The sequence below is a fragment of the Carassius auratus genome, chromosome 36 (genome assembly GCF_003368295.1).
Source record: "Carassius auratus strain Wakin chromosome 36, ASM336829v1, whole genome shotgun sequence".
NCBI classification, from domain to species: domain Eukaryota; kingdom Metazoa; phylum Chordata; class Actinopteri; order Cypriniformes; family Cyprinidae; genus Carassius; species Carassius auratus.
The window spans coordinates 2,468,256-2,482,165 of NC_039278.1; the positions used below are offsets into that span (position 1 = coordinate 2,468,256).

Consider the following 13,910-nt stretch of genomic DNA (forward strand, 5'->3'; position numbering starts at 1 on the left):
AATTAAATGTTTTTTCCCCCCACTAATAAAAAGATTTTATCATTAGCTACCTCCACACTGGAGAGCTGTGTAATGACAGAAAATCAAGTTGTAATTCTAACTGAAAGTGACGACTTTCATGTTTAATACTGTAACGCTACTTGATTTAAGGCTATCTTTTTCATAAATCTATTTCATAAAGTGCTGAATAAATAAAGTGGCGTCTCAAATTATTGGTGACATTAGAAATGGATATTATATAATAGATGCTTCTTTGAACATTTTAATCATTTTAAAATATATATTTTATCAACGTTGTCGATAATGTCCACTAACCGTTTCAGCCTTACTATATAATAGTATTGCATCCTTCATAGCTCTGAACAGTCTTAGTTTTATCAGATTTATAAAAGAAAGATATAGCTTTATTCTTCTCTCCAAAAACAGCCAAACTCCTGCAGGCATGCCGTGGGCGGAGCTAAAGAGTTGTGAGCACTTATTCACCGATTGCCAACAAAACACTTTTAATGGAGATTTACTTACCGCCTGCAGTTCTGACTCATGACTGGGATCTTTTATCGCTGGAACCCCTCCCAGTTTTGTGCAAATCCAGTTTCGAACTGGGCCTTGTAGATAAAACATTCATCAGTGAAATGATGGGAGCAAATAAACACTATTCCGAAATATAACTGATGTCCTTTAAAAAAAAAAAAAAACTGCATCCACTGTTCATGTAACGCTGGTTCTTTGGAAAGCTGAACAAGGTCAAGGTCATCTTTCACTCACATTAGGGCTAGGCAGGTTTTTTTTATTTTTTTATTTATAGTTAATAATAGTCTACTGGTGTTATACCTTCAGTCATTTAGATTTCAAATTACCTTGAATTTAGATTTTTAAAAAATTAAGCTTTTTCCTTGTATTATTTCCGAACATTTTATTTGAGACAACATTTTTTATACATTATATAAGACAAGTTTGTACAATATGTAGTTGTAGTTCATACAGTACATCTTTTCCGTAAATATATTCATCAAGTGCTTTGATTAACATTTACATCATGTTGAGGGCAGGAGTTATCTAAATAGGGTTGAGGTCCTGTTGGGATATGGGCGTCCTTGTTTTGGTGCTTTCAAATGTAAGCTTCATTTGGAAAAATTCACTTAGTGTACCTCTAAAAGATCTGGCTCTGTCAAATCATCTCAGATGTATGAAACGAGCTATGAAGAACGGACCCCAGGACATACAGATCTTCTATTGGTCAAACATATTCATGTGATATAAGTTCACCAAACTTTAGAATGCATAAAAATGTTTTTTTTTTTTTCATATTAACTTGCGTTTCAGGTCTCCCACATATGCACATGTATGAATGGGCCGAAAGTGTACTGTGACCACACCTTCAGTCCTTTACTGATTTGAGAATATATGGCAGTTGTTGTTTTTTTCCTGACTTTTGACTGATTTTTTTTATTTTATTTTTATTTTTTTTTACAGGTGTGTGTTAAACATTCTCTGGCTCTAATGTAATATCTTTGTCTCTTGCAGACAGTCCAGTTTGTCCAGGGAATTTTTGTGGAGAAATATGACCCCACAATAGAAGACTCCTATAGGAAGGTAGCAATTCTATGCTCAGTAGCTTTTCCTGTCTTTTTGTTCTATATCCCAGTGAACGATGGAAGTTTATTTGTTTAATTTCTTCTCTTCTCCTCATGCAGCAAGTGGAAGTGGACAGCCAGCAGTGCATGTTGGAGATCCTTGACACAGCAGGAACAGTAGGTCCTTTTGGCCTCCGTTTCCACACTTCAGCCAGCAACAGCAGGCAACATGCAATTACCAAATTAGTGGACAAAAAATATTTCACAGCTCTGTGACTGATTTGGATAGACCCAAATAACTTCTTATCCAAACCTGATGTGCATAAATTGATTTTTTTAAAACAACCTGAAACGAGACAGGCCCAACCAAATTAGACCTGATTTGTTTACAATTTCCTTAAAAATCATCTGGATCTGAATGCAAAAGGTGGTGACATCTGCACAGCTTTCAGCTCTGCATGGCAGTGGTGGGTGGTGACAGCTGGGTATGATACAAACCTAACTTATCTGTTGATTAAATCAGTTCTCTGATCATCAGCATTTATGTTAGCTATATATTTTTAACCCATGTTGCCAGATAATGTTGACTTTAAAAATGTAAAATAAAAATTAAATTTATGCATTTAGCAGACGCTTTTATCCAAAGCGACAGTGCATTCAGGCTATCAATTTTTACCTATCATGTGTTCCCGGGGGAATCGAACCCCCAACCTTGTGCTTGATAGCACAATGCTCTACCAATTGAGCTACAGGAACACTTTATTTTGTAATATGTGGGAGAATAGCCTTGAATGTTTTTTTTTTTTAAGGAAAAAAATAAATATGCAGTTGTGCTTTAATGTTCGTTAATTTAGTTTATACATTTTGGAATCATCAACTGCATTTAGATGTTTTTTTGTTATCTGTAAGAAACTCCAAGTAGATAAACTACTTATGTTGCACATCAAATGACAAGAAATTTATATTTATGTTAATATTAGCAAGTAAATCCCTGCTTTCATTCTGTCAAATGGCTCGGCTGTTGCAGAGTGCAGAGTTTATAAGGTTCGCATACTGCTGCTGCTCACGCCAGAATCCCATATGGTTTGCAAATTTACAAACAGAAGAGGAGGCGATAACACATCAAATTATTGATATGTACTTGTTATGAATAATAAAATATTGTTTAATCGCCAATTAGAAAAATATAAAGTTGGCATATTTATTTACCATTCGGGAGAAGAACATCCATCTTTAATGACCAGAGACCCAAAACTACACAATAGATAATACAACCGGCTTGTGTCCAAAGATTAGAATCAGAATCCTCTCAGGTTAGACCATGTGTTTCAAGTGGACCCCTGAAGACCTCTAGCTCTCAGTGTAGACTGTAGAGGTCTTGAAAGACACTTCTCTCAAACCCATAGCTTAATAATGTGCTTTAATATTTGCTGAGAAAAGCCCTGAAGTAATGTAAGACATTACAATATTGTGGCATTATCACTGAATGAACAGTATATTGCATTTAAAATAATATATTTTTTAGGGAGGTGTGAATTAAGAAATCAAAATCCCCTTGACCTTTTGACATAAAGTCATTGCACTATAAAAACATCCTGTAAGTTTCAGAACTTAAAACTTTCTTGTCAGTCTAAAGACAGCTTAATCCCCTTGATCCCCTACTGATTTTGTAAATTTGCCCACTCACAAAGAAATTAAGGGTCTGTAATTTTTATGGAACATTTATTTTAATGGATAGAGACAGAATATCAACCAAAAAATTCTGAAAAAAAGTGAAATAAGTATTTGATCCCCTACCAACCAGAAAGAATTCTGGCTTCTACAGATTGGTTATGTGCCCAGATTAGTCCTGTCACTTTAAAGGTATACTCCACCCTTAATATTTTTTTTTTTTGTCATTAATCACTCTGTCATTTGTCAACCCCGAATGTGGTTAAAAACCTGTAAAATCTTCATTCGTCTTAGGAACACAATTTAAGATATTTGTAAGATACTTGTGACTCTTGTTCCAACTAATGGATTTGATGCCCTGGAACCAATTTATACGTTTAATTTTTTTGTTTTGTTTTTTCAGTTCAAATCCACAGCTATTATAGCACACGCTAAATGTAACTTATTTAGCTTGTATATTGAACAAGTAAGATGTTACTTGTAGCTGGCATTAGCGCAGTTATTGCTAAAGTCTATGTAGTGTTTACCTTCATGTGTTCTACTCTTAAGCACAATGGTAACCATAAAAACTTAAACATAACAAACTTTTAAATGTCAAACTTAACAGTTTTAAACACTAAAAGCTCTTTCCCTTCACTAAAAAACACAAAATAACTCTTAATTTCAAAATTTACTCTTTTTATCCAGTCCTATGCAAAGACTTTCTATAGAGTCTTCTATGCTTTCTATTGCTCGGTCATTTTAGAACAAAAAAATAAATGGAAATTTAAAAAAATTGCTTCTTCATCTGAATGATACGGAACTCACTAGGTATGTTTACATCAGGGGTGTCAAACATACAGCCCACAGAGGTATCCAGCCCGCTGGATGATTTAAACAATAATATAAAAAATAAAATAAAACACAATTTTGAAAATTAAAATCTTGAGCAGCATGAGGATATGATGATAGCTGCATTGTATCTAGGGATGTGCGGGTCTAGTCGACTGGTTGACTAAACAGTGCAGCTCCTACTAGTCGACACTGAAAACAACTTATTATGTTGAAAACAGCAGTGTATAACTTTTTTTCAGGTTTCTTTGATGAATAGAAAGTTCAGAAGAACATCTATCTGAAATGGAAATTGTAACATTATAAATGTCTTTATTACGTTTGATCTATTTAAAACATCCTTGATAAATAAATTCTATAATTTCTTTAATTTATCTTTTTTGACTTTTATAAAAATGATTTAGAGGCTGAAATATGTGAGTTTTATCTTTTTATAAAACCTTTTTTGTCAAAACTATTTGAACTTGTGCATTGTAGATAACGTTGCAAGACACTTCTTTAAAATCTGGCCATAATTTTTAATGTTATTATTTTAATGTTTATGTAAACAAAAAGTACATATTGATGCTAATTTTATTTGTTATCTGCTGGTTTTCTACATAAAACTTGGTGAATTGATTTCATTGTGTAGCATTAGGACTTTTTGAACAGGATTTTGTGATAACCGTGACCATGTTGGTCACTATATTCATTTAATGAGATTTTCAGTGTGTCTGTGAAATGCTGAGGTACTGTAGTAGTTTTGTGCACACGTGAATATCATGGCAACGTACATTAAAAAATTACCTAATGCGGGAAACACTTAACATAACGCGTAAATGCAAGTAACTAACGTAAGGTCTGAACATGAGATAAAGTGTATGTGTTCTTAGAATAACATAAAATGACAAACTTTGATGTTTATGGAAACTCACCCCATAAGAAACCGAAAAGCATTCTTGTAGATCTCGTTGTCTCCAATGAAATAAGTAACCATCTCTGAAGTTTGCATTGTGCGTCTATTTGCCTCTAAATGTCCAATAATTTGCATGTCCTGCCACTCTTTTTCGACAGCTAAAGAATCTAGCCGTATGTTGTACATAATGTCTGGAGGAAGCTTCTGGCTACAGGACTGTCTTCAGGCAGAGAGTTTTCTTTCCTCCTCGTGTAGCATTTACAGTAAAAGTTACGGATTTCCCCATTTCTCTGTCTTTATCCCCATCAAATTTTACTATCGATAAAGCCTCTGATATCTTATGGTCCAACACGTCTGACGCCAGTCCAATACATTTCTTGTCTGCGGTAGTCTTTGCGGCGTCCATCTTCATTGAATTTTGATATCCGCTACAGCCGGCGAAAGCGCTGCATAATAAGTAGCCACGCTTCCCTTGGGGGGTGGGGGCGGTTGTAATCAAAGCAGCTCCGCTCATGAAAGCTTATTTATCAGATATGATGGAAATGTCTTTGAAACTTTTCTGAAAACAGTCGGTTCCCTTCAAAGATACATTCAAATAAAACACCCGCAACGCGTTTTGATTTTGAAATGTGCATTTCTCATGTTTATTCAACAAAGTCAAATGCTACAAATAAATCAATGTATGGAAAACACTGAAAAAATAAGATGGTGCTAAACCATTCAGGGCTTTATAAGTAAAAAGCAATATTTTAAAATCTGTACGATGTTTGATAGGGAGCCAACATTTTGGACTAGCTGTAGTTTGTTTACGAAGCGTGCAGAACAAACACCCAATAAAGCATGACAATAATCTAACCTTGAGGTCATAAATGCATAGATAAAAATTTCTGCATTTGACATTGAGAGCATTGGCCATAATTTAGATATATTTTTGAGATGGAAAAATGCAGTTTTACAAATACTAGAAACATGGCTTTCCAAGGAAAGATTGCTGTCAAATAGCACACCTAGGTTCCTAACTGATGACGAAGAATTGACTGAGTAGCCATCAAGTCTTAGATACGTCCTATAATTAACACCTCTGTTTTTTCAGAATTTAGCAGTAAGAAATTACTCATCATCCAGTTTTTTTTATATCGACTATGCAAACTATGCAAAACGCTAGATGTGTCGTTTTCTCCTTTCCAAAGCGTTTGTGCACGTACGCTCCTGAGGCGTCTGTCATTGCTAAACAACCATCAGATGTGATATCCATTTCAACAAGGACATTTCAGTAATGGATTTCCGCCACCCCTTGCTATAATTCTGTAACAAGATTTATTTACGACGGAAAAAAAACAAAAAAAAAAACTCTGCAGTGTTTGGGTGCAACGTGGAATTTCACCCCGAAGGAAGCTGATTGAGTTGGTTCTTGTCACATGACTTGGTGCGCTTGTGTCATTCTAAACAGCTGAGATGTTTTTAACTAGATGTGGGGTGAATGCGTATGGAAAAAAATAGCACTTCTCTTCTGTTATGAGTGCGCATACCACATTTGAAATATACTTTCGGTTAACACCATATAAATTAGGGAAGTCGTGGCCTAATGGTTAGAGGGTTGGACTCCCAATCGAAGGGTTGTGGGTTCTAGTCTCGGGCCGGAAGGAATTGTAGGTGGGGGGAGTGCATGTACAGTTCTCTCTCCACATTCAAAACCACGACTTAGGTGCCCTTGAGCAAGGCATCGAACCCCCAACTGCTCCCCGGGCGCCACAGCATAAATGGCTGCCCACTGCTCCGGGTGTGTGCTCACAGTGTGTGTGTGTGTGTTCACTGCTCTGTGTGTGTGCATTTCGGATGGGTTAAATGCAGAGCACAAATTCTGAATATGGGTCACCATACTTGGCTGAATGTCACTTCACTTTCATAAACACAATATAACATACAAACATACAAAATTAATAAATTTTAAGCCACACAAAGTCAACATGTTATTTCATGCTCGGAATCTGCCATAAAATAAAAGTTTATTTATCTTTGAAAAGGTGTACCTGCGTTATTATGCCATTATCATTATATTAGTTGAAACTGGTCTTAGAAGGACAATATTATCGTTTATCGCAATAATTTCTTGGACAATTTATTGTCCAGCAAAATTTGTTATTGTGACAGGCCTAACTATGCATTCCATTAGTTTTTCAAATTGGTATGTTTCACTGGGCCGCAAAGTAATATAGAGCTGAGTTTCATCAGCATAACAGTGAAAGCTAACATCATGTTTCCTGATGAGATCTCCCAAGGGTAACAAATAAAGCGTGAAGAGTAGTGGGCCTAGTACTGAGCCTTGAGGTACTCCATACTGCACTTGAGATCGATATGATACCTCTTCATTCACTGCTACGAATTGATGGCGGTCATATAAGTACTCATTATTATAATAATAATAATAATAATAATAATAATAATAATAATTTAATTATAATTTATAATAATAATAATTCATCCCCTTGGAATTATAAGGTTCTATCTGACATTTTTGTCAAAATTGAGTTATTCACATATTCTTATTCTGTGACATTTTATTAACATTATGTGATGTTTTATTTTAAGTTGTGTACATTTTGGGATTTTTTATTGCACAAACAAAAAGTTTCTATCTACAGAAGTCTATGGAACACAACAACTTTAAAGCTCAATATCTCAAAACTACTCAGAACGCAGATAGAACCTTATAATTCCAAGGGGACGAATTATAATGATTAATAATTCCTTACATTTATATAGCGCTTTAAACCAAGTACGATTTAAACCATGCTAATGCACTTCCATTAATGCCAACAAAGTGTTCAAGTCTATGCAAAAGAGTGTTGTGGTCAATTGTGTCAAACAAAGCACTAAGATCCAATAGAACTAATAGAGAGATACAACCACGATCAGATGATAAGAGCAAGTCATTTGTAACTCTAAGGAGAGCAGTCTCAGTACTATGATACGGTCTAAATCCTGACTGGAAATTCTCATAGATACAATTTTTCTCTTAGAAGGAATATTATTGTGAGGATACTACCTTTTTCTAGTATCTTGGACAGAAAAGGGAGATTTGAGATCGGTCTATAATTAACTAGTTCTTTGCTGGGTCAAGTTGTGGTTTTTTGATGAGAAGCTTAATAACAGCCACTTTGAAGGTTTTGGAGACATATCCTAATGACAATGAGGAATTAATAATAGTCAGAAGGACCTCTTTTAGGAGCTTAGATGGTATAGGGTCTAACATACATGTTGTTGGTTTAGATGATTTAACAAGTTTATACAATTCTTCCTCTCCTATAGTAGAGAATGAGTGGAACTGTTCCTCGGGGTGCACTGTCTGATGCGATACTGTAGCTGAAGGCTGAATGGTTAATTTTATCTCTAATAGTATCGATTTCAGAAGTAAAGTAGTTCATAAAGTCATTACTGCTGTGATGTTGGGAAATGTCAGCACTTGTTGACACTTTATTTTTCATTAATTTAGCCACTACATTGAATAAATACCTGGGGTTATGTTTGTTTTTTTCTAAAAGAGAACCAGCGCTACGTCGTTAATTAGCAAATGCATTTGCACCCATTTGTGCGCCCATGGGCGTGCTGGTCTAATAAAAGGGGTGTGTTCAAGCGCATCTATTTTAAGGAGCTGAAAAATAGAGTGTGCCATAGACCAACTCAAATATTATTATTTTTTATTTAAAGAGCGCGTTGGTAGAAAATGCACCTCTGGCGGTCCACAGTGCATGTTTACTTTGCTTATTACACACAGGGATGCGCATCACACAGACATATTTTTTAATATTCACACCAAATATTAAACACAAAAGCATTACAGTGTAAAATAATATTATTGGAGGCTACATAAATAAAAAAAAAAAAAAAATGTAATGATTTATGGTCATTGCCTGTATTAGAATTAGGCTACCTACTTGCAATTCAGCCTATTACTAATAATGATTAATGAAATTGGCTAATTAATTGAACAATCGTGCCAATACACACACATGTATATTAACAGACTCATCACGTAGAGCTTTGGTGGATTCCTGCTTGTCTCGTAGATGATCTGCTCGCATGCTTTAACTTCGCGCATGAGCAGATGAGCGGTTTCTTTGCTTGAGAAGCATTCAGCATTTCCGCCAACAAATTCTGCCATGTAAATGGCGATCCGCCATGGCACGAGTGCATCTTGCTCTTAAAGGGAATGGGAGATGACACTCTGATTGATTCATTGAAGGTTACACCCATTACTTATTTAAAGAATACGGACAACCCATTCCAAAAATGCGCCCCGGCGCATGGACCGTGTTTCCATCATTAAAATGGCAAAAGTAGATTTGGACATGACCTGAGTGCACCTGGGCCGTGTGCTTTACACTTTGCGTTTAGACCGTTAAAATAGGGCCCCAAGTCTACAATCCGCCCCACCTATTCAAACAGAGTGTTCTGATGAGGGGTCAAAACAGGACAGAAAATAGCTTCTAAATTTTACTTCTAATTTATATTTTTTAATGTAAAAATCTTGATATTTTATAAATCTTATGTGGACCTCAGAAAACAGAACAAATTAATTTTAAAGAGGCAGTCCATGAGCCCTTTAGAAAATGTAAACGTTTGTCCCTCCACAAAGTCAGTTGACCCAAATCTTTATTATTTTTACTATTTTTTTTTTTTTTCCAAAGTAACACTTTTAACAGCTTTTTTAATTGCGTATTTTCCCCCTCTCTCTTTCAGGAGCAGTTCACAGCTATGAGGGACCTGTACATGAAGAACGGTCAGGGCTTTGCTCTTGTGTACTCAATCACAGCACAGTCCACATTTAATGACCTGCAGGACTTAAGAGAGCAGATTCTACGAGTAAAGGACACAGAGGATGTAAGTGTGAGGGAAGATATTACTGTTGAGTGGACGTTGATGTATGGATGCACACACAGAAAAGCACTTTAGAGACTTAGTTTATCAAATCCCTGCCTTATTAAAACCTTGATTAAAAAAACAAAAAAACAATTTTATCTCAAGCCAAATGCACCTGGTAGTTGCTTATACAGTTTAAAGTACCATTATTGCTTTCTGTCTTTTTCTGTCGGTAATATTTAGAAAATCAAAGATTTTTCTCCCTATATACATTTTGTATAATGGTTTGCTGATTATTTGTATTAAACAATACAAATTAGACAAATGTGTAATTAAGTCTAATGACATGTTACTTTATATTGCCGGCAATATTTTGAATATTCTGTACATTTCCCAACCCTAAGCAAAGCAAGAGTACTGATGAAATTAATCTGCCATCCCATGGGTTTACAAGCCATCTCTGCAGCAGCCCACTCTGTTCTATATCAGTCGTGTGATGCCCTTTTTTGGATTTGTGAAAGAACACTGTGTGTAGTGTGAAGCACTGGAATGTGTTTTGATTATCCTTACACCGTTTGCGTCGCTTTCGGTCTCTCTTGTCATGCTGGTTCTACGGTTTGGACGGCACTATAAGTCCTGGTCCCCAGCAAATGTTCAGATCTATTGAGGCTGAAAGGTATGAATGGGCCACTTATGGTGGTACATCAGTTGTATGAGTTTGGGGCCAGCTGTTCTCATTAAGAGAGTATGAGTGAACTCTTTAGGTTCTGTTTTCTGATCTTACGTAAAAATGATTGGTTTGTGGCTTGGTTTGCCATTGCTTTTATGATATCACTCTCTGGTGGTTCTGTCCTTGTCTCAAGCCTGCTTTCTTTATCTTTTACTTTCAGCTTAAAGCATGACATTCCTAGTTCTGTTTCTCTACAGAGGCTTTTGCTGAAATATCTGCGCTGACCTGACCACTACCTCTTCCTGGTTTGTTTAAATTTTAAACCTTTTCCATCTGGCCAGTCCAAACATGGCAGGCTTCTAGTGCTTGAAAAGTGAGAGAAGCACTCTGTGTGCTCTCCACTGTTAAAGGCTACTGAAGGAAATGGGAAAACTGGCAACATCCTGCATCTTTCTAGGTGGATTTTAACAGAGACAATTTATAAGAGACATGCCACTTCCTCAATCCTCAATACAACTATATAAGGAAAACCCATAACGGCAAAGATGGCGGTTGTGTGCTCATGTCCTGCCCCTGGAAAGCCAATCATCTGCTTTTAACAGTCAAGCCGAGAAACATTTAAGCCTCTTGTCTGGTTCCACTGACATATGCGCACAGTTGAGGAACCCTTGTGCATTCGTAGAAGTATAACCTGTGGGGGAAAAGGCGTTTTAAACCTTATTTTGGGGCAAAGTCATCAACATTTTTCAGCAATTTATATAATATTATACTGCTTTTTCTATACATACAGTTTTTATCTCCCGGTGATGAGTGAAAGTGCAGTTCTGACTCTCTGCCCATTCATTTAGATAGGAGCCTGGTCTTGTTAGTCGGAAATAGCTGCCCGGAGGCGTTGCCGAGATGGAGGCCGAGTGGCACGACTTGCCTAAAAGGACTTGTATTTTAATCAGTCACCTCTGCATTCACACCATTTTACACTCTGTAGACACACATACGTATTACGATGCCATCATTGTGATTCCCAGCATCGTGATTCCTCTAGTTTCCCTAGTTGTCCATGTGTACTGTCTTTGTTCAGTTTATTGGTTACTTGTTTATAATAAACAATGTGTCTGGTAAAAGCAGAAAGTAACTTGTTTACAGCTTATAGATAGGGCTAGAAAATATATCGAACGATATGATCATGTGCATCTTGTCAGTAAAGCCAGTTCCAAGATCGAGTTCATTATTGAAGATGTGTATTAACTTCCACTCCATTTGAAAGCAGGTGATGGGGATTTACTGCTAATCATGGAACCGGCTTTACTGAGAAGACGCACGTGATCATATTGTTCAATATGTTGTCCAGCCCTACTTATAGACTTGACTACAATGGCTGACCAATAGTTTTTATTAGAAAGCTTGGTTCTTACCATAAAAGGTGCATACTGAGGTTTTAGTTGTGGCTGGTATGTTTGTGCTCATTTCATGTCTGACGTGGTGTGGTGAGGGCTTCTGGTTTAAAATTGAGAATAACTTTTGGTATCTTTCATCTTCAATGGTTTAATTAATCGACTGAAAATGGTAGATCCACATAATTACCTTTGTGTATTATTTTTTTCCTCCTGTAGGTGCCAATGATCCTGGTTGGTAATAAATGTGATCTGGAGGACGAGAGGGTGGTGGGAAAAGAACAGGGGCAAAATCTGGCCCGGCAGTGGAACCACTGTGCCTTTCTGGAGGCCTCCGCCAAATCGAAAATCAACGTCCTTGATGTGAGCATTTAACGTTTACTCACTTGACATTTCCCCCATTCAGGACATATTCCAATAGTTTCATAGACCTGCCAACCTGTATGCATCTTGCAAAGCGGGTACACATTTTGATCTTAACCCTCTGGAGTCGATTAACGCGTATACGCGTTATGAGGCATCTTCTTCTGATAACCCCGAAAAGAATTTAAATAACACTTTCAATTTTGATCGTACAGATAAGGTCAATACATCAATCAAATCTGTTAAAGGTCTTTTATTTGTATACATAACAAAACTTTGTGCATTTATAAAATAAAGATAACAAACAAGGTGAGGTGTCTGCAGCCTTGGTCTGTGGTGATCTTCATTTAGAAACGTGTCATTAAAATTAACTGTAAATCAGTAAATACTCAATGAAGAGACATGAGATATATATCTATAGAAAGCTTGACATGTCTACTTTTAAACCATACAAGTGCTACCGAAAACAATTATTCTGTGATAAAGTAATTTAAGTTTTTCACGTCTCCCTTCATTATATCTAATGTGACCACGCGCTGAAAGCGCTATTGAGATTATAATGTTTCACTTGAAGCTAATGGCTTGTAAACACCCATACCGAAAACAAAGCAGCGAAACTGTTCAAGTTTTATTTTTTTTATTTTACTGTTTGCTTTGCGATGAGAGGAATAAGACATAATTAACCCCAAGAAGATTTGATGAGGATTACCTCAGGATTTGAGTTTTGGATTTCTTCAGAAAAAAAGAATGAAGCGCTTAATTCAGTAGAGATCATAAACATGAGTAAACATAAACATCTTTTTTTATTTATTTATATACTTGTACTAGTTTTCACATAAGGTGTAAACATTTTACTAGTTAGACTTTTTCCCAAACTATAATTCTATAAGTTTTGGAATTATTATTACAAAACTCAAAAATAGGGCCCCAAAAATACCCTTAGACCTCAGAGGGTTAAAGTATGCCGGTACAATTTGTCACCCTAAAATGGACATTTTGTCAATTAATCACTTACCCCCATGTTATTCCAAACTCGTAAAAGCTTAGTTCGTCTTAGGAACACAATTTGAGACTGTCCTATAGATGCCAAGTAAATAACAGCTCCATAGGTCCATAAAAGGTATGAAAAGTAATTGTCAGAATACTCCATCTGCCATCAGACATGCAACCTTGGTTATATGAAGCGACGGGAACACTTTTTGTAAGTGAAGAAAAAAAAATGTTGCATTGTTGGGTAATTATACAGTATATGAACTGTAGGCATCAAAGAGGTGCTATGCGGGGCATTTAAATCACTTATGAACGGTCACTTGTTTTTTACTTTAGCTTTTGCGATTCGCGATCACATGTACGGAGCAATACTCGGCAGTACTTACCACACGTTTTACAAGATTAACTGTTTGTCAGTGGTGCTCAGAATCTGCAAATCATTTGCATCATCCTATCAGTCATCTCTCCTTTCTGTTTGTGTGGTAAGTGAAATGTTATGTATTGTAATGTTACAGGCTACCGCTAGCAAGCGGCTAACCATGTCCCTTTAGTTGCTCCATAGAACACATTATTTGTTTTCCGTGCCTTTCTGGATATGGATTCAGCCACACCTCTAACCCAGTTGGGGGTGCTTGTGGTCCGCACAGTACTCTCTTATTTGACAT

The 13,910-nt window shown here is 36.3% G+C and overlaps 1 protein-coding gene across 3 annotated transcripts in view; it reads left to right on the forward strand.

Moving 5' to 3' along the window:
* LOC113054957 (ras-related protein Rap-1A-like) overlaps window positions 1–13,910 on the forward strand; it is a 32,470-nt gene that overhangs the window by 17,366 nt on the left and 1,194 nt on the right. For 2 of the 3 annotated variants that reach the window (XM_026220779.1, XM_026220780.1), the window contains exons 3-6: window positions 1,525–1,593; window positions 1,695–1,751; window positions 9,712–9,852; window positions 12,112–12,255. In XM_026220779.1, the coding sequence (XP_026076564.1) occupies window positions 1,525–1,593; window positions 1,695–1,751; window positions 9,712–9,852; window positions 12,112–12,255 (411 nt within the window). The remainder of the gene's footprint in view (window positions 1–1,524; window positions 1,594–1,694; window positions 1,752–9,711; window positions 9,853–12,111; window positions 12,256–13,910) is intronic. The other variant, XM_026220781.1, reaches the window with a different exon arrangement.